Source organism: Mchenga conophoros, linkage group LG10 (assembly GCF_057382185.1).
Source record: "Mchenga conophoros isolate Kocher_MC1m ecotype Shallow Benthic linkage group LG10, M_conophoros_male_GT1.1, whole genome shotgun sequence".
Taxonomy (NCBI): Eukaryota; Metazoa; Chordata; class Actinopteri; order Cichliformes; family Cichlidae; genus Mchenga; species Mchenga conophoros.
In genome coordinates this window covers 15,053,983-15,078,467 of record NC_140535.1, presented here as the reverse complement: position 1 = coordinate 15,078,467, position 24,485 = coordinate 15,053,983, and the positions used below count along the sequence as shown (strand labels likewise).

The following is a 24,485-nucleotide window of genomic DNA, read 5'->3' as shown; positions in this document are numbered from 1 at the left end:
GTCCATTCATTAAAAATGCATGTTATAATTATTGTCGTGAAACACATAAAGTTTCCCTTGATTTTACACCGATCATGTTTATAGGGATTTTTCAAAATCACTGCAATTTTGCCAACATTCTCTGTATATTGCTGCTAAACTCATAGCTCCAGCTACACTGTGTGCGCTCATGGCTTTGGTCCAAATTTGTTATTTCGTTTACGTTTACTTTAGAAACAGAAATACATCCCTATACTCCTTTACTACAAAAATGTCTACCAAGCAGCTGATGGTACCGCACTCGTAAAAGAAAGCATGTGCTATGTTTAAATGATGGTCAAACAAGTTTTAATGTGTAGTTATCCATGATGTAAAATGATTGTCAGAATTAATAATCCTGTTAGCAGCACAGAGAAAACACTTTTATATCATTGGCTACAAGAGGATTTCTTTATCACGTAGAAAAGACTGAGACATACTGTTGAGAATGAACTTCTTTTTCTTATATTAGGATATCTCAAGGATTAAATGTGTAGTTAAACTTCTGTACAGTGCTAGAAAGTTAGAGTTTGACTAGTCTGGCACACTGATTAACTGATTAACAGTGAAACCGACTGACTTCAGCTTCTTGCAAACATAATTCTGAACAGCAGAGGGAGTAAAACTACCTCTGTAGACTTTAAGATGAGCTCTAAACTGAGACTGCTGTTCTTCTGGTTGAACAGGAACAAACACAAGGTCGATATGTTTTGGTCAAAGATTTAGTATTTATTGGTTCATAATTACAGCAGAATTTGGTGAAGAAAAGGGACTGTGCTGGTTTGGTCTAAATGCCCTAAACTATAATCTATTTGAGCTTTCATGTTAGCACTGGGGAGATCTAAGACACGACTTTCAAGATGAAGCTGAACAAGAAGTAACAAATATTCTGTGGTTTATTAAAAACGTCTACACATTTCCAAAATGGTACTAAAATCTTATTTTCCCCACATCCAAAGCAAAGCAAAGCAAAACTAAACTGCCCAATAACATGTCCTCTCGCGTACCTTCACAGGGACGTGGGAGTCTATTATGAGTACACACAGTGGTGCTCTTTACTCTATCAGGTGGTCACTGCACACCACCTTTGGCTACTCTATGCTGAATGAAAACACATGGCTGATCTCTGTGGTGACCTGTATGTACTACACTTCAGCACATTAAAAACACATTTCACTTTAAAATTAGTGTCTTCATTTTCCCTCCTTTTCTGAGAATTCTCCTTATCCCCATTTGCAAAAATGACAAGAGCCAATCTAATGAGTGTAAATTATATAGAAAACATAGTTCTTTAACTCATAACAAATAACCCCTTTATTTGCATTTATTAACCATCCCAAAAAGAAAGCAAAAGTTACCATAAAACTACACATTACACCGAAGGGAAATCATCTGAAACTACAGTGAAAATAAAAACTTGCACCTGAATTAGTGGGATTTTTATCCTTAGATTACTCAAAGCATAGTATGATCTTCAGCCATGTCAAAATTATAGACAAAAGATATTTCACTAAACATACAAAAACAACTGTACTTCTCATGCTTTCACTGACCACACAGAATAGACACCACCGACTTGTGCAAAAACTACTCTGAGGTGTTACTATTGAGGCGATTGAAAGTGTGGGTTGTCCCTTTCTATAAGTCAAACCACACAATGTCTGCTCTTCTTAAGAAAGAGATACTTTGGGACAATGTTCGAAATTAGTGTTCTAAATGTTCAATGTTCTAAATCTTTTGGCAAAATGCACACAACTACATCTGGAGGAAAGAAATGCAAGGAAGATATTTTGTTTAAAAAAATCTAGACTGTGAAGCATGGAGGAGGGATCATCGTGGCTTGTAGCTGCCTTTTTGCAGTGAGGCTGTGTTGGAAGAATTTAGGTAACAATTCAAACTTATACCAGAAATTTTACTAAAGAAGTCAAGACAGCAGCTGACCTTAACTAGGAATGTCTGACTCTTGCAACAAAATAATACAAAGCAATGACAACATCACAGAATCACCGATGAATTAAAACTGGTTTGCTGGGGAGAGTTGTTCAAGTTTTCTCACAGTTGTCTCATAAGCAGCAAGAAACATCTGGTAAAGGTTGTTGGTGTTTCCAGCCGGTGTGTTCAATGAAAACATGAAAATGACTGTTTTTGTTTAGTTTGACTGTGTTCGTCTGATAATTGTAGCTCAGATAAAGAAGTAGTGGTGCAGAAATCTTGTCAGGATGTCAGACATTTTTATGCAACTCAACATGTTTTTAAAACAAATTCAATTTTCCTACTCATTTTATGTCACCAACTTAAGAAGACATTATGTGCGCTGCCAACTGAAATTATTACTTTAACAGTAAAAACACTACATTAAAAGACATTCGGGTGTCTCTCTGAGGCTGATATTTACTCCTCTTTACAGAGTAACCATGATTTAACACTTGAATGTGACATTATGCTTGAGACGTGAAAAGTTCTGGAGGCGGAGAAAACCAGCAGTGTGTGTCAGAAGCTATCCAGACTACTTAAAACATGAGTGAAGAGGAACTAATAGCACTGAAATACTTAAAACCAAACATACTTAATGAAAATCACTGACACAGCCCTAATTCATTAAAAACACTAAGATAAAGCATCAACAAAAAAGGTGAACATCCTCTATATTCACAAAAATCTCCTCAAAGTTAAATAAAAAATAAAATAGCACTTTTAAATGTACAAAAAACAGGTGTGTTTCACTTCAGGTGTGAACAGAAAATAACGTTCACATTGTGAACGCTGAATAGATTTCAGAGTTCTTCCATCCTCGACTCAGCATCCTCCTTCATCTTTTGCTCCTGCATGCGACTGCGAGTGGAGCCTACGTGAAAACAAAAGCGATGAAAATCAGTCTAAATAGCTAAATTACAGACTATGACATGGATGGAGCCAGCATGATGTCGCACAAAGGGTTTCTGGATTTGGATTTTTCAGGAATCAACAGTCCACATATATGGTCCGGTCTACTTATATATGTACATGGGACATTTTAACATTGAGTCTATAAGGATTTACTCGTTTTCGAAGAAAGCCTCAAGTAGGGATTGGAGGAACTGTAGTTTTTGACAGACACGTTTAGCTTAATGGGGGGTGGGGGGGTTTAGCCCCTGAAGCCTTTTATTGATACAAATACTTACTCATCTCTGCAAGCTTCTGAATCAGTGTAGAATCTCCTCCAGATTTGCTGTAATTTAGATAAAATAAAGAAAGCGTTAATGAAATCATTCTTCATACTGCAGAATCATACAGTGAAAACAGAAATTTTACATATTAATTGTAGAAGCTGATCTCAAAATGAATAGCTGTTGTTTTTAAGTAGTGCAGTGGCACTTTGGGGACACTGGAATGTGCTGTCGTGCATATCTGTAAATAAGTGTTCATCAAGTGATGCTAATAGCGCTTGTAATTGATTACTTAAATAATAAATATGCAGCTTAGGGCTGTTCGATATAACGATATATATCGGATGACGATATAAAAACGTCTATCGTTTCATTTTACGCCATCGTTTGCTTCGTGGTGTTGCAAAATAAACTGTTTATGGCAATATTTTTTCATCGTTTTGATGGTCACTGTAGTGGCTATATTAATTTCTTAAAGTTCTCTCTTTCTCTTATATTTAATATAACCACACTAAGGACGGACAAGCGCCTGTTTTTATGCATTGTCGTTAGCAACAACGACGGTAAAACCATCACATGTCCGCTTGTTTATTTTCCACATAAACCTTTCACAATAAAGCTCAAGATCCTGTTGAGACTTTTCAAAATAAACTGAATCACATGAAATAGTATGCAGATATTTACCGATGAGAAGCAAAAAACAGCTGTCAGGTGCTAAAAAATAAACCTTAGACTCAAACGTTAAAACGGGCTTTTCCCTGCAGCACGCCGCAAAGAAAACAGCGACCGTTAAAACCTATGTCTAAAAATGTTTCATGCATTGGTAAAACACTCGACTCCAGATACACGACGCCCAGCTGGAAACACTTCAGCTACTCAAGATTCACAGAATTTACAGAAAATGTTACATTTTTGTGATTTATATCGTTATCGGACGATAAATGTTTTATATCAGGATATGAGATTTTGGTCATATCGTATAGCAGCTTATAAAGAAAAAGAAATATATGTATTAGTCTTTTAGTTTTAGCCATCTGACTATTTGCAGGGATATAAAGGAAGAACACAATAAATGTAACTATATGTCTGTGTTTTAATGCGTGCGTGACGTGAACAAGTCTCGCAGGCCACGCAAAAACCACTTGCACAGCAGGTTTGTGCCAGTAACACAACATGATGAGCAATTATTCCTTCTCCCATGAAAAAGCTGGAGTACTGCAAGAACTCACTCAAGGGAGGAAGAACAAGCAAGCAAACAAACACAGACAGGCCACATCCAGCAAAGGGAATTTGAACACAGGACATTTTCACTATGAGGCAACAGTGTTAACCACTTCACCACTGTGGTCAAACTTATGCTATATCATGCTCCCAAAATTTAGAAGTCTGACGGGGAAACTCCAACAAATGCTGAGCCTACACCTTTCAGTTGTAAAACTGACACCGTGCCTCTGGAGCGAAACCTGACACTCGTTCTTTAAAGTCAAAACAGGGTTTTGCACTGGTGAAGGCAATGTAGACCCCTAATATAGGTCAAAGAGTGTGTTCTTGTGGGACGATGTTGGACAATGTTTGACAATATATTTGACAATTGCCCATTATACTTGCTGCACTGGTCAAACAGTGACGTCACCACAGCTTTGTACCATTTACGAGTACTCGGTGCAGTGCTGTACGTAATAACAGATGTCACCACTGAGACAAAACCACATCAGCACTGGTATGGGAGAAGTCATCAAAAATGGTGACTAGAGTAAATAATTAATTAAAAATGAATTACACAATCATCTTAAACAAGCGCCATCAGCTGTGGCACCTGTTCAAGGTTACAAAAAGTGAGAGGTGAAAACCAGCAGATATATGATGTCACTTTTGTGATGTAGTACTTTTGGTATAATGAGCCCACAGAGAGGTAGTCTGAAAAACTAAAATCTACACACAGAGTTTACTGTTTAAAGATTTGACATCTATCAAAGACCAATTATAGGCTGCTGCAACTGAATGCAATTTTATAAACTTTTCACACATATAAGGAAGCTAAAAAATGTTTTTTCTGATTTGTGTACACATGTGCAGTCCCTTTCTTTCACAGTAATTGTAAACTGTTATTTCAGTTGCTGTTCTGTCAGCTAATCATCTTTGGCTTTTAAGACAGACGAAGCCATTGGTTGGCTATTTTTCACTCTTGTGATTTTGGTGAGAGTGATGTTTTGACTTATGAAAACTACAGCCAATTAAAATAGTAAATCATGTCTCATATGAGACGGGATAATGGTGCAAAAATGCTGTGCTGCCCCACATGATATAATATAATCTGGCACACAAGCACCATTTGTGACCAACCTGCCGTCAGCTTCATCTTGCCCGTCCACATCAAATCGTAACCTCTTCAGAGGCTTTGGCGTGGAGCCATGATCCAGAGTCCTCTTTAGGGATCGATCACTGCTGTTGACCATCTGGTTGATCTTCTGGAAGCGATTTGATGGCTGCAAATGAAGACAAAACAGAAGTAAGAGTGAGTGAGGAAACAAATAAATGGCACTGCAGCTGCTGAGAGATCAAACCAGCCCTTTGTTACACTACAGAGCAAAATGTTTTGATGCATGCTTGATAATCCAAGTAAGAAAATACGAGAAAGTTGATTTTGTACATCCAGACTAAGCAATCAGATGAACAGAATCAACTCTCTGGGTCTACAGAGCAAACTTAAGATGAACATACCCCAAATGATTCGCCGATCGATACCAGCATTCTGCAAGGGCAAAAAACCCCAATGAGCATTGTACAAAACAAACAGGCCTTCATTTCAAATCATTCTATAATATCATTCTAGTTCAGGAGTAGCGTTGTCAAAAATTATTTGACAATGAATATTATGCAGGACTTACTTGGATCGAGGGGTCATGATACCGGGAGACATGCGTGCGCTTTTCAATGGAGAGATGTAGACATTGTTGCTACCGGGCACACGCAGAGGCGAATTAGGGAACTTGTAGGGGCTGCAGGGTATTTGTGGGATTGGCGAGAGTGTCGGAGGCTAGAAAAGAAAACAGCAGCAGAAACAATGAGAGAAATTTGTAGAAATACTTTTTTTTTTATATATATATATGTGCATTAAAACCCCACCGTCACCAATGACTACTGCAGATGTAGCTCACCCTGGTAGAAGCATACTGCAGGATGTTTGTTTTCAGCTTCTGCATAAACACTTGGTTGTAGAAGACAATGATGGAGTCGTAGTGGCCTTCAGTGATCAACACGTGCTTGAAGGTCTGCAACATTCAAAGTGTTTTGTTACAGTTCTACATGAAACACGATTACATCAGCAAAACTTCAGCCGACTCGGTGAGTTTTTATGGAAACTGTAACAGGCTGTTTTACCTCTTGGCTGGTGTTGGCCATGTTTTTGTATGCTGTGACAATGGTCTTGAAGCGCAGATCAACGCTCTTCACTTTACATATGGCATACATGGCAGACATCATCAACTACAGGAACATACAACGTATTTAGCAGAGAAAAATAAATAAGAAAAGTGGAGGAGGGCAATAACAGGAGACGAGGGACAGAAACAAATAGTGAGAGCGACATATTTCCAGCTTACCTGATCGAGGTGACGGTCTCTCATCAGCTCGTACTCATGCTGCAGAGTGTGCTGGAACAGAGTCCATATTATGGGCTCAAACTCAGGGTGGGAGGACAGCAGGTAGGAGCAGAGCATCTTCAGCCTTGTATAGGCCAAACGGTACACTACAGAGAAACAAAACCAGAGGATTAGAGCGTCTAGTGTGATAGAATAATGAATGGAACCTCTTATCTTAATAAAAATGTAACAATAATAATATAAGAATAAAAAAAATTGCTTAATGAAAATGTGGGGACACCTGACTGTATCTGCAATACTTTAAAGAAAATATCAAACAATGTTATTTTATACAATTGCATTAATATTTTCTCCTATTAACTTGTTATTTTTCCCATTATTTACTCCATCCATCACAACATTACTACTTTAAAAGATTACTTTATTGCTAGGCAGGACCACCACCATCAATTATTTTTGACTAGTGCAAACTCTACCAGTGACTTACATTTTTTATAGAAGAGGCTGAGAGAGTTGGACTTCAGGGGTCGTGGAGGTTGGCTGGTTGGCTGTGAGGCAGGCTGAGAGGAAGTTTGACAGCTGGACTCAGGAGGTAATACACGCAGGCCTGGGCGCATGGGGGACAAATATCTGTGCGGGAAGAGCACAGGAACCAGTTTCATATGTCAATAAACATGAAACTTTCCCCTAACCACGAACCTTAAATGGACGGGTAAAACAAAAGAAAGCTCTTCCTCAAAGCTAAAAAAAAAATCAAAGAAAGAGGGGGGGGAGGGGGGGGGGCTGTGGAATTTAACAAAATATTATTGATGCTTATCTGCTCATCTATGACGTATTCATCAAGGCTGTGCTGTTTTGATTAGTCAGTAGTTTCACAACTCTTGTAAAAAGGGTTTGGTGTTCTTTCAAAATCAAAAGACAAACTGATCGAAAGCCGCGGGATGACTTACAGGTCGGCTGCGGTGTGGTTGTGCTGCAGCGGTTGACTGAAATTAGCTGGGGTCTCCACCTGCTCTGCTCCTCCGCTCTCATGTTCCTGTTTCAGAAGCTCAAATAGTGGGGAGCCCTGCAGAGACACAAACATTTACTTTATATTTAACCATTTCCATTTATATCCTGTCCATCACAACTTTCATTTTCTTTTCATTCAAGCAGGAATTTTAAAAAGGTGCAAAAAGAAATTATTTCATTTGGCAATCACATAATAATGTAATATAATAATCCTGTTAGGTTGGAGATCATGTCTTGATCAGGCAATTAGTTCCTTTTTGGGTTTTTTCCTGGTATATTAAGTAGAAGACATGTGCAGAAATGACGTTAGAGGTATTTTACATGTGAAATGTCCCTTGCAAAACAGCCAACTGATAAGTCAAATCTATACATGTATTATAAATCTGTTCCTCATTTTATGTTGACCCAAGCACACACCCTACAGTATCCTGTCTGACTCTGAATGCATTTGACTGACTCGTTAAGCTTGTTAAACAAATAATAACTTCAAATTAAAAATACATTTTCTCTAAATACCAAAGAAGAAAAAAAAAAAAAAAAGCTAAATCTATGTTAACATGCACAATTCTAAATCAAGATGAAAAGACAGTGAAAGTGAAGGTTGCACGTGAATCTCAGCACGCAACCGTCACACCAGTAAAAAAGCAAACTGATATGAGCTCATACAGGGAAGTGAGGAGTGGTTTACAACTCAGCAGCTCCCACAGTAACTGCGAGTATGGACTTGTAAGTATGGCTTATGGTACATTCATGCATCATGCCTGCCACACCCCGCTTACGCCACCAACATTTCAAAAGTACATTTGGATAAGAACATTCGCTGACATCTATCAGTGGTTATCTATCCTCACAGCTGATTATCAGGTCGTAACATATTACAACACTACATAATACATTCAACTACAGATGAGTCATGCTCTTATTTTTTTTTTTTTTTTTAATTTAAAATACTCCAAATGACACTAGTAAGAGCACTGAAAGACAAAAACATGCACTGTGCTATTAAACAAATAAGAAAATCTCCTGATAAATGCTTTGATGTTTCGGGAAGATGATGAAAAGACCCCTATGGCAGGCAGCAAGGACAATCTAACACACACAACAAAAAACTTACTAAAACTTATCTTACTGAAATGTGAAAATTACAGAACACATTTTATTGTTCCATTATTCAAATGCTTTTTATTTGCAAAAGCAAATGAAAGACATTTGAATGGGAGGACTTTGGCCCCAGCGGTGGCTCCTCCCAGTGGTTCGACAGCCTGCTCTGTTCCCTGTGTCAGAGGCTCTGCCATCCAGGCTGCTGTGAGGTTTCTGATTTACAATCCAGCAGGAGCAGAGTGACGATCAGCACGTGCCTTTGGGACTTCAACAACACAGAGAAGAACGAGACAAGTGGAGACCCACTAAAGTGTTCACAGAGCTAAAGGGGGAAAAAAAGCACGACTCTTCTCTTTTAATACATTTGTTTTGTGAGGACGACTGAAAACAATGAAAGCTCCACTTAAATGACCATCGCTGCACATACAGGACAGCTGCCACAGCAGGACAAGTAGATTAAAAGGACTTTGGATGGTATATCAAGGAGCTGCTGTATACCTTCTTTTTTTCATGGCATAACGAACACCAACTGTGAGTAAGGAGAACCTTTTCACTCTTTCCACTGTAAGTGTACACTCTGGTTTAAAGATGGATAACAGCACGGACTGCAACAAGAGTGACAACTTCAAGTATAATCTCTACGCCTCGGTTTTCTCCATGGTGTTTGTAGTCGGACTTACCTTCAACGCGGTGGCTGTGTACATTTTTGGCTGTACGCTGAAGATACGGAATGAGACCACGACGTATATGATGAACCTCGTGGTTTCGGACTCTCTCTTTGTCCTCAGCCTGCCTTTTCGGATTGTGTACTTCATCAAACGTGACTGGCTCTTTGGAAGTGCGCTCTGTAAGATCTCCGTGGCCCTATTCTACACCAACATGTACGGCAGCATCCTCTTCCTCACCTGCATCAGTGTCGATCGTTTCCTAGCAATTGTGTATCCATTTCGGTCCCAAACAATTCGTACGAGGAAAAATGCCAAGCTGGCCTGCCTTACAGTTTGGGTGATCATTCTCTCTGGAGGTATAACCACTGGGGTCTTTTTGGACACCACTTCACCGAACAATACTAACTCGGGTTCGGTAAACTCAACGCCACAGTTTTGCTTTGAAAACTACTCAAAAAAACAATGGAAGGCTGAGCTTTCGTGGGTGGTGATGTTTATTGAGACTGCAGGCTTCCTTATCCCACTGATGTTGAATGTGTTCTGCTCTGTCATGGTGCTAAGGATACTGAGGAACCCCAAAACCATCAGCCGCGGAGGAAACCTCAACAAAGCAAAAATCCTGAGGATGGTCTTTGTGCATTTGCTCATCTTCTGCTTCTGTTTCATTCCCTACAATGTGAATCTCATCTTCTACACCTTGGTCCGCTCCAAAATCCTAAAGGGATGCTTTGCAGAACATGTTGTAAGAACCATCTACCCCATCGCTCTGTGCATAGCGGTGACCAACTGCTGCTTTGATCCAGTTGTCTACTACTTCACTTCAGAGGCCATTCAAAGCTCCATTAAACGAAAGTCTTCAGCATGGCAAAATGGTGCCAGGCTATTCGAAAGACTACAGATGGACAGCTTGCAAAGCAGCCCAAGTTCAACGCCCAAGAGTTTGACGCTGAAAAGTCTGAGACCCAAAATATTTGACAATGAGTCCACGGTCTAAAGACAGCCTGGTAATGTGAGCTACAAATTTGACTTAAGCGAGTATGGCTGACAAAACTTGATTCAAATCAGAGGACATGGGTGAAAGCAGAGTGCCTTAGAAAAACAACATAAACAAAATGGTTACTAGGGAGTCCGGCTCACCTATCGGACACAACAGAGACTTTAGACCGGAAGATAATGATTCAGTCAACAATAGGTACTAACACAAAGAAAGAACTTCTTTTACAGAGAAGACTCACCTTTAAGAAAAACCCTAATTTGACAGTGCTGAACCAGTATTACAACTCTTTACATCTACTGCCCTGTACGGTTTTCAAGTATTTGTTTTATGTGTATTGAGGTTTTTAAGAAGTTTTTAGAGAATCATGTTCTATAAAAGCTTTGATTCCCATTCTGAAAGTGAATTAAATATTTTTGTAACATTTTGAAGTGTTGTGTATTGAATTCAATACTTGTTTGATCAAGCGGTAGGTTGTGAAATACTTGGCCCTATCTTGGAAGAATTTTTTTCCCCATGTGGCTTTCACTGTTCCCAGCTAAATAAGTCATCTAGACTGGTTAGTCATATGTGTGTGGTTGGCCCCTCAGTGCACAATACATTTATAAAGTTTTAAATTGTTTCATTACATGTGTTGGTAATAAATGAAAAGTGTTCCAACAAAACTGATGGTCTTTAGAAAAAGAAAAGTGGGTCAAAATGTCATCATTTCTGCATATACAACAACACTGGAACCGTAAAAAACTCAACCTACACACAATATAGATTTTCCAAGTTCCTAAAATTTGTTGGAAATCCTGAAAAACTAATTTAGACCGGATCCAGGCTCACACTGTGTGAAAACATAAGTTTCATAGCAACGATGTGTATATTTCTTCCATGCTTGTGACAAGCTGTGTGATGCAAGACTGAACACTGCACATACCTGCCGACAGCCTCAGGGTCTGTACTGACATGGTTAGACTCATCACCTCACCAGCAATGATGAGAAAGGGCTGTAAAACTAAAGCAGGCAAGAAACAACTTGCCTCTTGAGGGAAAGGGTAATAAAACAGTCTAGAGGGGGTTTTTGTAGAGCAGTATTTGGTCAGATCATTGTATGCTGATCAACTTCCCAAAAAGATAAACAAATTTTATACAAACCATAAGAAAAGTTCTGCACATTACAGCACAAGAACATATTACAAATACAAATAATAAAACTTTGTATGCACTCACAGGGATTTTTAATTTTTATGTGTTCATGGACTGACACGCAAGTGGCACTACTGCTTACAGCCCCTTGTTTCAGTGAATTATTGCTTTTACTTTATGAGCTACAGTTTATGATTAACTCTAGTCACTCACATAAGTTCATAACAAGGTGTTGTAAACAAGGTGTTGTAAAACGCTTTGAGTGTCTAGAAAAGCGCTATATAAATGCAATCCTACCAGAACGCCTACAAAAAACCCGAAAGTTAATCTGACAATTTTCAGGTCAATGAAAAAAAATTTAAATTGACATCTGACAACCTGTAGGCTAAACTAGAGATTAGAACTCTTGTATCCCTCTAAAAAACGTCATTAAAAGTAATCAGTCAGCTATAAATTAGAGGAACAGGGCGAGAGAGAGGGCGAGAGAGAGAGAGGGAGAGACCCTGACTTGTTGGTGTCTAGGTGTGAACTGCTTCAGTCAGCGGCAGATTCCCAACTGCAGCATCCTGACAAGCTAGCCACAGTTAAACACCAGCTGACTGGAAAAATACCTTTAATCACACTGACAATGCTCCCATCCTGCTACTGGTGAGTGACTAAATTCTACCTTTAAATATTCTCTTTGGTTGTGGCAACTGTAAAATTAAGTATAATCTTTTTCTCTAAATTAAGCATATTAATTGCTCAAACTTTTGCAGAAAAATTTGTAATATCCATACAGATTTAAAGATGGGGTCCTCTATTTTAAATCTGACAGGTCATCGAATTAAAAACATCTGTCTTAATAATAACGCTATGAGAAAGAGAATTTGTCACCTATTTTAATTTTGAAAAGTTATTTCCAAATTTGAATTAAAGTTAGTTTTTAGATATTAGAAATATATATATTTTTTATTCTTCTATTGATGCTCATTTTGTGACTGAATCGGTTCTTTAATGACCTACATTATAGATGAGCTGGCAAGAAAAAAAAGATAAACTTTAATCATGATCACACACAACAAACAATTGTAAAAAGCTATAATCAGACTCTGCCTTTACAACCGGAAAAATGCTCACCTGATTGCCTATGCAGTGCAAACTTAGTTCAATTATAAAATCTCAATTAAAAAAAAAAAAAGATTGATTTTATGGGCTCTGGTAAATGTGTATTTAATCTGTCAATGTAATGAAATACATCAGTTACAGTGGGGCAAAAAAGTATTTAGTCAGCCACCGATTGTGCAAGTCCCCCCACCTAAAATGATGACAGAGGTCAGTAATTTGCACCAGAGGTACACTTCAACTGTGAGAGACAGAATGTGAAAAAAAAAATCCATGAATCCACATGGTAGGATTTGTAAAGAATTTATTCGTAAATCAGGGTGGAAAATAAGTATTTGGTCAATAACAGAAATACAACTCAATACTTTGTAACATAACCTTTGTTGGCAATAACAGAGGTCAAACGTTTACTATAGGTCTTTACCAGGTTTGCACACACAGTAGCTGGTATTTTGGCCCATTCCTCCATGCAGATCTTCTCGAGAGCAGTGATGTTTTGGGGCTGTCGCCGAGCAACACGGACTTTCAACTCCCGCCACAGATTTTCTATGGGGTTGAGGTCTGGAGACTGGCCAGGCCACTCCAGGACTTTCAAATGCTTCTTACGGAGCCACTCCTTTGTTGCCCGGGCGGTGTGTTTTGGATCATTGTCATGTTGGAAGACCCAGCCTCGTTTCATCTTCAAAGTTCTCACTGATGGAAGGAGGTTTTGGCTCAAAATCTCACGATACATGGCCCCATTCATTCTGTCCTTAACACGGATCAGTCGTCCTGTCCCCTTGGCAGAAAAACAGCCCCATAGCATGATGTTTCCACCCCCATGCTTCACAGTAGGTATGGTGTTCTTGGGATGCAACTCAGTATTCTTCTTCCTCCAAACACGACGAGTTGAGTTTATACCAAAAAGTTCTACTTTGGTTTCATCTGACCACATGACATTCTCCCAATCCTCTGCTGTATCATCCATGTGCTCTCTGGCAAACTTCAGACGGGCCTGGACATGCACTGGCTTCAGCAGCGGAACACGTCTGGCACTGCGGGATTTGATTCCCTGCCGTTGTAGTGTGTTACTGATGGTGACCTTTGTTACTTTGGTCCCAGCTCTCTGCAGGTCATTCACCAGGTCCCCCCGTGTGGTTCTGGGATCTTTGCTCACCGTTCTCATGATCATTTTGACCCCACGGGATGAGATCTTGCGTGGAGCCCCAGATCGAGGGAGATTATCAGTGGTCTTGTATGTCTTCCATTTTCTGATGATTGCTCCCACAGTTGATTTTTTCACACCAAGCTGCTTGCCTATTGTAGATTCACTCTTCCCAGTCTGGTGCAGGTCTACAATACTTTTCCTGGTGTCCTTCGAAAGCTCTTTGGTCTTGGCCATGGCGGAGTTTGGAGTCTGACTGTTTGAGGCTGTGGACAGGTGTCTTTTATACAGATGATGAGTTCAAACAGGTGCCATTCATACAGGTAACGAGTGGGGGACAGAAAAGCTTCTTACAGAAGACGTTACAGGTCTGTGAGAGCCAGAGATTTTCCTTGTTTGAGGTGACCAAATACTTATTTTCCACCCTGATTTACGAATAAATTCTTTACAAATCCTACCATGTGAATTCATGGATTTTTTTTCACATTCTGTCTCTCACAGTTGAAGTGTACCTCTGGTGCAAATTACTGACCTCTGTCATCATTTTAAGTGGGGGAACTTGCACAATCGGTGGCTGACTAAATACTTTTTTGCCCCACTGTAAGTGCTTTTTCGGTTGGCTTTATGCATGTAATGACACCAAATGTTTGCTTTGTTTCTTTACAAGCAGGAAGCTGCTGGTAAAAATTTATTGGCAAAATCAATTTGTTTTCTATATAACATACAGCGGAATATATACGGATGTGTATTCGTGTCATCTCAGCAAATTTGCATTTCAATTAAAAAAAAAAAAATTGTTTTGTTTGATTAAGTTTTAACTTACTACACGTTTAACTGCTCCAGCAGATCTTTCGTCACATATGCCCTCTTCAACCGATCAAACCCTCCTCCAGATATAAGACCATAACAATTTGACGTCCTGGAAGTGGTCAAATCATTTTGAGACATGGAGCAGTGGAATATGACTGATTTGACAGCCAAGCCGGTCTCACTTTTGTCTAACTGTACTGTCGATATAAGCTACCGCTTCACCTTCTACAAAGTATCCTACAGTGTCATCTTCCTGCTGGGGGTGGCCACCAACAGCCTGGTTCTGCGCAGACTGTGTCTGTCTCCCTGTACCATGAACAGCACAGCCATTTACATGGCCAGTCTATCGACGGCTGACTTGTTTTTTGTCATCTCTCTACCTCTGAGAATCTACTACTACCACCAAAAGGCTCAAGCCTTGTCCTCCAAGACAGAGGACAGCCCCAGTTGGACTCTTGGGCCAGCTTACTGCCAGATCACATTCACTCTCAAATACATCAGCCTGTATGGGGGCATCTTCTTCCTGGTGTGCATTGCTGTGGACCGTTACTTTGCTGTAGTGCACCCCCTGGCATCGACACTGCGCAGGTTGCGTGCCGCACGGGTGGTGAGCGGAGGGATCTGGTGCCTGGTTCTGGGGCTCAGTGTGTGTCTGCCTGCGCTGCGGTTAGCGGCTTCTCACCAGAACAAGGCCTGTCTGCTGGATCCGTCCTCACGACACCATCGCACCCTTATCCTGTTATTCCTGGGCATAGCCCTGGGGTCATTTCTGCTGCCCACTCTTGTACTCCTCTACAGCTACTGCCGGGTGCTGAGTGTCCTTAGCAAGATGAGACACCGCTGCCGCAACAACCGCCACGGCCATCTGCACACTCTAAGGGTTATTTACTCAGTGCTGGGTGTGTTTCTCCTGTGCTTTCTCCCCTATCACATCAACCTGCTGGGATATACTCTCACACACATGAAGCTGTTGCCACATTGTGGCCTGGCCAAGGCGACCAAGGCTATGCATCCTGTGGTCCTTTCCTTAGCCAGTTTCAACTGCTGCCTCAACCCACTCATCTACTATTTCTCCAGCAGCCCGGTGCACAGGGAGGTGCCCAGTAGTGGAGGCAGTGGTAGCCGGTGACACAAGTACTGTAAGACCTCTTTATTAACAAAAGCATTAGATTGCTTTACTGTACTTTTGTCAATTTGCAAAAAGTATCCTGTTACCTATATTTTTTTTTCCGTTATAGTGAAACCATAACCACCTTTGTGTATGTTAAAAGTGTAATCTGTTGTTGTTTTCAGTTTCCGTGTGTGTGTGCCCCACGTGTGGAGCAGTCAGAGTAAAGAAGCACTGTGAAATCATTTTATTTTTGGCAAAGCAGCTTCGTATGTTTGGGAAATGCTGACATGGAATGAGATCAGTAGTGAAAGCAGGATTTATGTAGAATCTCCTTTTATTATTCTTATTGTTGTTATTATTATTATTATTATTATTTAAGTGACTCTTAAACAGTGACAACAATCTGCTTCTTTTGGGCCAATAAATCCTAAATGATTGATATCCAAAGCGTCTCTATGTCATGTATACATCAATCTCTGTGAAATGCTGTGATATTATTGGCATCCTAGTCTAATAGCAATGAAAGATCAAACTGACCGTCCTCCATGCAAGTCTCTCCATGATGAGGTTCTCGCAGGTCTCCAGATGTTTGACGATCTCTTTGCTTAGCGTGGGGTCGGCCTTGATAAAGCTCTCGATAACTTTATAGAAATCAAAGGCGGTCAGGTTGAACACATTTAGTATCCAGGGGAAACACACATCTGTTTCGGCTGAGTCGGCTCCTCCATGGCTGTACCCTCCATTTTTGAAACTGCTCTCTAATCATGTGGAGCAAAGAACAACATTAGAATTGGTCACACGTAAAAGATGTGTAAAACTTTAATTACTGATAACAGATGACCAAAAATACAGAATACTTCATAAAGAGCTATATTATTATTCATTTATAAGAAAGTTATAGGACATGCCTCCATATGTTGCCATGACTACCTCCAAAGCACAAGCCAAAAGCGATGTGTGGAATGTGGAGTCATTCAGGAGTTTACTGGAAAGGAAATCAAATGACTCAGCTCCATGGAAGAAAGTGTGTGTCAAAACAATAGAAAGCATGCATGCAATTCCAATGCACCAACATGGATTAGAGTCATAATTCCCACTATTCTGATAAAAGTGGAGAAAAAAAAAACATACCTGAAATTTTGCACAGACAGGCGCTTCTCTTCCTACGGAAAAAAAACAAAAACAAAAAAACCTCAACGTTAAGATTTACCAAAAATATTTTCTTCCTAGAGTGGGATTTATCTTTTAATTGATAAGAGTTTAAATAGGATAAAAGAAAGAAAAAAGAAAACTCTTGTATAATAATTTGGTGACTGATGTCTATAAATCTTATCAGATAGATTTGAAATTAAAGGTAAACATCCAAAACAAAACAGTAAAATTCTCTTAACCCACCAGTTTAAAAAAAAGAAGGGGAAAAAAAAAAACTGTACCGATTTCAGCATTTCCTCCATTACTCTGTAATACAGTCTGACACCGAGGGTGAATCTCTGAAAGAGAAAAGCAACTCAATTCAGATAAAAACAAAAGAATATGAGGGACAACATGTTGCCATTGTTCCTCCTTTTCGTCTCCATACCTGCCTGCCGTACACTACGCAGCGTGGGCCGACCGCCTGACCGAATCTTTGACTGAACACCTGTCCAAGCGTCTCCAAGCGCTTCTGCACATCCTGCGTCGGATCCACTGTGCAGTGCTGATGAAGGGATAGCGAGAGGGAGAGAGAAAGGTATGTTTGAAAATCTGCAGTTTTATCTTTTAATTAGAGGCAAATTTCTAAAGACCCACTTTGAAATATGTAACCAAATTAGCAGATGGCTGGTCCCCACTGGAAGTGAGATCACCCCTCAGCAGTTGAATGGAGGTCATGGCAGCTCTGATGGGAGATTAGAAAAGAAAAAGAAAAAAATCAGACAAGGACTATAAGGTCCTTTTCAATCAAGTAAGGTTATAATCTGCATCTTAGAGATGTCATTTAAATTGCTGGCAACTTAAAGGGAAATAAACAATCATCACAGAAATGCACAAATGTACATATTGAGAGGTGAGTATCTAAACAGTGCTTAAACCCCCCCCCACAATACTGCAGAAGCAAACATGAGACCTCTGTCCTTTCCCGCTAGACAAAGAATGATAGATACAGTCAGTGAGGAACTGCTAAGTGCCCACCTGATGGGTGTCTGAGGAGGGACGAGTACTCCATCTTCATCTGACAGGTTCTTCTTTGGTGTTCTCTCCACTTGTGATCTGAATGCAGGAAAAGATTATTGAACATCTTCTTTAAGTTATTTTAAGAACTCAACATCTAAACACTGTACGCTGAAGAAAAAAGGGATTACATCTTGACTTTAGGTGCAAGAACAGTCTCGTCTCCATTGAAAAACATTCGTCCGTCAATGTCTCTGCTCTTGAGGTAGTGTTCTTCATATTGTTGGTCGACATCATTCACCTGGGTTGAAAGTCACAGCAAAAAGTAACGCGCGGTGAGGCAGAAGCCAACAGACACAGCTCTCAAAGGTTTCCGATTCAGATTACAGCTGATTGGAAGAAGGCAAAGCTTTGCTTATTCTACACCTGAACCAGACAACAGGCAAAGCAATAACCAGCGCCAAAAACTCATCGAAATCTTTGTTTTTTCCCCGAGTAACCCAGGCCTTTTGATGACAGCCTATCATGGTGACATTTGTACATTATTTATTTAAGACACCTAAGCAAAAATGCACACCATCTGCCCGTCACCGTGTTCACTATAGTCGTTTAGAGGAGTGTACCACTGTCAGCAAACAGTAGCATCCTGTCTCTGCATTATAGTGACACACTACAAAGGACCGCCTGCTTGAGTGCACATTTACCCAACACGATATACGTGAAAACAAACACATATAGGTAGCAAATAGCGCAACCAACACCTGCCAGACGTTCAAACGCTCTACAGCGGCAGAAGCGGGCAGGAAGAGATAATGAATGGAAACTCCAAATGCAGTTAGTGAGAATAAAACCAAACAGTGGAGCAGGTGTTCTGACAATGACGTCCTACCTGAGGAAAATCTGGGCTTCTTGAAAGATCCATCGACTCTAAGAAAGCCATGAAACTGGTTTGGTATACATTCTTCACCTGCAAATAAATTCACATAAATACATTTTGAGTTGTGTTTGTCCAGTAAGACTATGAGTTTTTTTTTTAAAGTCTTCACACCTCTTCTGCACTGCATTCATTCTCTTTGCATAAGGTTTCGAGAAGCTGTACATCAACCTCTGGCTCCACAACTCGGGATTTAGTTTTGCTCTGGTTGCGACGAGATGTTCGTGTTGGAGGGCTCTGAATTTTGCTGATGGCTGATTCTGAGAATAAATAAATAAATAAAACCTCAAGGAGCTTTAAACCAAACTTTCATGACAAAAAATGGTAATTATTAGACTTTACATTTACTTATTGTACAATCTGAAGTCATAAAAACATTAAAAGCAAAGAACGTGTAAATTAAATGCTACTGAAGCTTACTGTAAAGAGGCTGCAGAAGGTCTGGAGAGCAGCGCTTGATGATTAACTCCAGCGTACAAAGAAGCAGCTGAAATGATATGACCAGGTCATCCTCCATCTGTAAGGCCCTTCCTGCACGCAGCACAGATGCAACACATGAGACGCATCGTCACAACAATTCCGATGCCTTCTTAAAACAACAAAACTTAAACCAGGATTTTCCAATTCAACTATTATCTGCAGCTGAACACGAAGGAGGAAGGAAGGGTGAAAAGAAGATGACAGAGAGGCATGAAAACAATTCCATAACGTGTGTTAACAGCTTGATTCTACTTGTTCTTGTTGTTGTTAATGTATTCATAAGCTTAACCGACCTTTGGCCAACAGAAACATCGTCCAGCAAGTCCGCACGGTTTCCCTCTCCCTTGAAAATGATACACCAAATAATTAATCACGCAGCAGCATCAACCTTTCATAACAAGTGCAAAACCGCTAACGCACAAGACAATAAATATCATAACATAATCAATGTCACCAACATATTTCCCACATTTAGAAGTTTGCAACTTACTTCCCATCAGACGTCAGATTGAAAATTTTCTTGCAAGTTCTGAAACAGAACAAATTTGCATTTTTTTTTTCCCATTTACACTTAAACTACAAATATTTTTAAATTAATCCAATGCAATCTATTTGTATGATCACTTACTTCTCAAACCTCTGGTAAAGAGCCAGCATCACATCATACTTCTTGTCCAGCCGTGACAGTGCAGAGTTCACCTTGGTGCTTATCGTATCCAAGTTCACATCCAACTTCCTCACCAGATCTATAAATTGTTTGACGCTACAAAAGAAAAGATGGAATTAGCATCGAAGTAACTTTCATCCATCAATCTGTTTCACAAACTATCCAACTGAGAGATGAACAGTGGACCTGGAGCCTATACAGTGGGGCAAAAAAGTATTTAGTCAGCCACCGATTGTGCAAGTTCCCCCACTTAAAATGATGACAGAGGTCAGTAATTTGCACCAGAGGTACACTTCAACTGTGAGAGACAGAATGTGAAAAAAAAAAATCCATGAATCCACATGGTAGGATTTGTAAAGAATTTATTCGTAAATTAGGTTGGAAAATAAGTATTTGGTCACCTCAAACAAGGAAAATCTCTGGCTCTCACAGACCTGTAACGTCTTCTGTAAGAAGCTTTTCTGTCCCCCACTCGTTACCTGTATGAATGGCACCTGTTTGAACTCATCATCTGTATAAAAGACACCTGTCCACAGCCTCAAACAGTCAGACTCCAAACTCCGCCATGGCCAAGACCAAAGAGCTTTCGAAGGACACCAGGAAAAGTATTGTGGACCTGCACCAGACTGGGAAGAGTGAATCTACAATAGGCAAGCAGCTTGGTGTGAAAAAATCAACTGTGGGAGCAATCATCAGAAAATGGAAGACATACAAGACCACTGATAATCTCCCTCGATCTGGGGCTCCACGCAAGATCTCATCCCGTGGGGTCAAAATGATCATGAGATCGGTGAGCAAAGATCCCAGAACCACACGGGGGGACCTGGTGAATGACCTGCAGAGAGCTGGGACCAAAGTAACAAAGGTCACCATCAGTAACACACTACAACGGCAGGGAATCAAATCCCGCAGTGCCAGACGTGTTCCGCTGCTGAAGCCAGTGCATGTCCAGGCCCGTCTGAAGTTTGCCAGAGAGCACATGGATGATACAGCAGAGGATTGGGAGAATGTCATGTGGTCAGATGAAACCAAAGTAGAACTTTTCGGTATAAACTCAACTCGTCGTGTTTGGAGGAAGAAGAATACTGAGTTGCATCCCAAGAACACCATACCTACTGTGAAGCATGGGGGTGGAAACATCATGCTATGGGGCTGTTTTTCTGCCAAGGGGACAGGACGACTGATCCGTGTTGAGGACAGAATGAATGGGGCCATGTATCGTGAGATTTTGAGCCAAAACCTCCTTCCATCAGTGAGAACTTTGAAGATGAAACGAGGCTGGGTCTTCCAACATGACAATGATCCAAAACACACCGCCCGGGCAACAAAGGAGTGGCTCCGTAAGAAGCATTTGAAAGTCCTGGAGTGGCCTAGCCAGTCTCCAGACCTCAACCCCATAGAAAATCTGTGGCGGGAGTTGAAAGTCTGTGTTGCTCGGCGACAGCCTCAAAACATCACTGCTCTCGAGAAGATCTGCATGGAGGAATGGGCCAAAATACCAGCTACTGTGTGTGCAAACCTGGTAAAGACCTATAGTAAACGTTTGACCTCTGTTATTGCCAACAAAGGTTATGTTACAAAGTATTGAGTTGTATTTCTGTTATTGACCAAATACTTATTTTCCACCCTGATTTACGAATAAATTCTTTACAAATCCTACCATGTGGATTCATGGATTTTTTTTTCACATTCTGTCTCTCACAGTTGAAGTGTACCTCTGGTGCAAATTACTGACCTCTGTCATCATTTTAGGTGGGGGAACTTGCACAATCGGTGGCTGACTAAATACTTTTTTGCCCCACTGTACCTGGACTGCTTTTCCATCCATCAAAGGGAGAACACACAAAGATCTATCTACAGCTGGAGTACGTAGCAGGAGGATACATGTTTAATGTTCTTACACAGCCTGTAGTTTTTCTACTTTATTTCAAAGAGCAATCCCAAATAAAGTTCTGTCTGCTACCCTGAAAAAAAAAAGTTTCCTATTTCCAAAGAATGAAAATCCCAGCAGCTAATACTCAAGCAAGGCTGAAGTCATCAGCTACCCAACAAAATTTCACATTCACCAATATCTCATGCCAACAGTTGGACTGTGTGGTTATGTTTTGTCAAGAAAACATAGCAAGCGCTTACTTCAGACAGACTGCTTTCAGAACCTGGGTCAAGGTGAAACAGGTGGCATCCATGTCTGTCACAGTCACAAACAGACAAGCACCCCAAAGCTTCTTCTGACTGTCCTGAAACCAAATGACAAAGAACAATGTTAGATGATGCTCATGTCACACCTTTTCGCCTTTTTTTAGGAATGGAAGAGCAACTGTTTTTAAGGGGATTATAAAGCTATTCCACTTTATTTCTTACAGTACTTTTTAAATGATTATTTTTGGACTGTACCTGGCTACTGATTAAAAGGCAAAAATACTTAGCCCTCCTAATATCCTATTTCACCAATAAGGCACAGTGGATACTGTGTGTAAGCTTTGATTTAAAATTGGACTCAGTACTGCAAAAAGAAAACTTACATAAAGGGTTCACGGCCCAAACAGTACAAATTGTACTTTCTTTCGCTCCCCATGCATTTACATGCCTATCACTAACTTTGTGTTGTCTTCTTCCCACAGCTTGTGATTTGCCATGTTTGTGGACTTTTCTTCTTCTTTGTCTTCTTTTTGGATGTCTTTCAACAATGTTGTAGAAGCTCTGATTTGCAGGAGAGATTGGATACACCCTGGTTTCTCTATACTTGAGAAAGGTCATATGGACTAAACTGTTATTAATGAATAAAAATAATGCTGAACTGAACAGTGTGCGAGGGTTATATTATATTTAAACACCCTTGACAGGCCACAGGGCTAACGCATAAAGTCAATCAGTTTAGAATCACCAAACTGACTGTCTCTGTTCTGACCCCAGTGAGAACCCAACCAGAAACAGGAGAACATACAGCCTGGATTTATTTTGCTGTGAGGTGACAGTGATAACCACTGCACCACCATTCCATCCTGCAATATGTATTGCTTTAGGCCAAATACTGTTCTAATTTTAAATGATCGATTTCCACTCATGCTTTTTCCAGGACAGGCGACAGGATTGCAGTATTATAAATGTAGAGTGGAACTACTGAACTACAGTAGGTGCAAATACGTACAGCAGCTTCATCCACGGACTCCTGAACGATTTTCCACAGCGTCCAGGCTCGATCACATACAGGGTCAGTCACATGAAGGCTCTTGCACAGAGTCACAAACTCAGCATCCTTGTCTCCGTGCCTAAAAGATGGAAACCAGAGGTTAGCAACCACGAAAAACACGAATAAGGTTTCAGGAAATCAAAACAACTGCACTCAAGACAAAGGTCTTGTCTTGTGAAGTACTCTGACTGCCAGTCAGTCTGAGCAGGGTACAGGGTATAGTAGGTAGGGTATAGCGCTCAAACACAGGCTGTGTTTGAGAGCTATACCCAGGCTACATTTCAAGTTTCATTCATTACTTAATAGTTACACTCTTTGACCAGTTGTATGGGGCTAAAGATGCTTTTAAACTCGCTGTTATTAGGCCGGTGGACACAGCTAACAGATCATCCTGACGTTTAGTCGCACAAGCTAGCGAGCAAGATAAACGTAGCTGGGGGAAAGACCAAAATATCTGTCTACAATGTCAACTTTTTTTGTTTTTTGTAATTTTCCAAAACCACAAACTGAAGCTACTGTGGCTTGACGGAGAGGCGATCATTACTTCTCTTACTTTTTAAGAGATAACTCAGGACTCTCCTTCTTCTCTGGAGAGGCATTTTCAGCAGTGGGTTTCATCTCTTTGCTCTGTGTCGCCCCAGAATTGCGTTTTTTAGGAGGCATCTTAGTATCCGGTAACGTAACGGCCAATAATTAACAGATAAAACTCGAATATGTTTTAAAGCCGACTGATATTGTTTACTAAGTGTAAATCCCACTTCAAGAGTTCCGTGACAACAAAACCTCAGTGACTTCCTGCAACTGTAGATTTGTGGATGCTCGTTTTGTATCAACGTACTGCGCGGTGAAGCGCCGTTGGCGACGCTGCAATGGTGTTACGAGTACTCGGCGGTTAGTGCTCAAAAACCTGTGCACACGACTTTGTTCATCTGTGTTTTTGCGATCGTCTGTCTCTGTTTAAACTCTGTGTTGTCAGAACCTCTGTCAAACAACCGATTTATAACTTCTCACACATAGACAAGAGGTCTGTCATTGCAAACAGACCGATGTAGCGTTACGCCGGGATCACGTGACAAACTGCAAACGAACTAACCCAACCCGAGGACTGGAAAACGCGGGAAAAAAAAGTCTACGCAACATCCTGTTCGACCTCGAACGCGCCTGGAACAGAAATAGTAATATAGCCCCTGTATATACACCTGCAACCCACAACATGTAAACCT

At 40.4% G+C, this 24,485-nt stretch overlaps 3 protein-coding genes across 3 annotated transcripts; 2 read left to right on the top strand and 1 right to left on the bottom strand.

The window, feature by feature from the left end:
* Positions 1–707: 707 nt before the first annotated feature.
* rb1 (retinoblastoma 1) lies at positions 708–24,257 on the bottom strand. Its single transcript, XM_085288698.1, has 27 exons — positions 23,816–24,257; positions 23,221–23,341; positions 22,206–22,309; positions 20,034–20,168; positions 19,896–19,934; positions 19,699–19,748; positions 19,346–19,456; positions 19,040–19,185; positions 18,881–18,958; positions 18,183–18,292; positions 18,013–18,090; positions 17,632–17,719; positions 17,423–17,539; positions 17,277–17,333; positions 16,975–17,006; positions 16,752–16,828; positions 16,381–16,601; positions 7,717–7,832; positions 7,254–7,396; positions 6,767–6,912; positions 6,546–6,650; positions 6,323–6,436; positions 6,053–6,201; positions 5,886–5,916; positions 5,508–5,650; positions 3,180–3,226; positions 708–2,863 (listed from the first exon to the last, which is right to left on the bottom strand). The coding sequence occupies exons 1-27, from the start codon at positions 23,923–23,925 to the stop codon at positions 2,793–2,795; spliced, it is 2,739 nt and encodes a 912-aa protein (XP_085144824.1). The 5' UTR covers positions 23,926–24,257; the 3' UTR covers positions 708–2,792.
* On the top strand, positions 9,057–10,967 carry lpar6b (lysophosphatidic acid receptor 6b). Its single transcript, XM_085288696.1, has one exon. It carries the CDS (start codon positions 9,467–9,469, stop codon positions 10,538–10,540), a length of 1,074 nt encoding a protein of 357 aa, XP_085144822.1. The 5' UTR covers positions 9,057–9,466; the 3' UTR covers positions 10,541–10,967.
* LOC146565528 (lysophosphatidic acid receptor 6) lies at positions 12,164–16,255 on the top strand. The gene is made up of 2 exons (XM_085288697.1): positions 12,164–12,322; positions 14,769–16,255. Exon 2 carries the CDS (start codon positions 14,869–14,871, stop codon positions 15,859–15,861), a length of 993 nt encoding a protein of 330 aa, XP_085144823.1. The 5' UTR covers positions 12,164–12,322; positions 14,769–14,868; the 3' UTR covers positions 15,862–16,255.
* Positions 24,258–24,485: the final 228 nt, after the last annotated feature.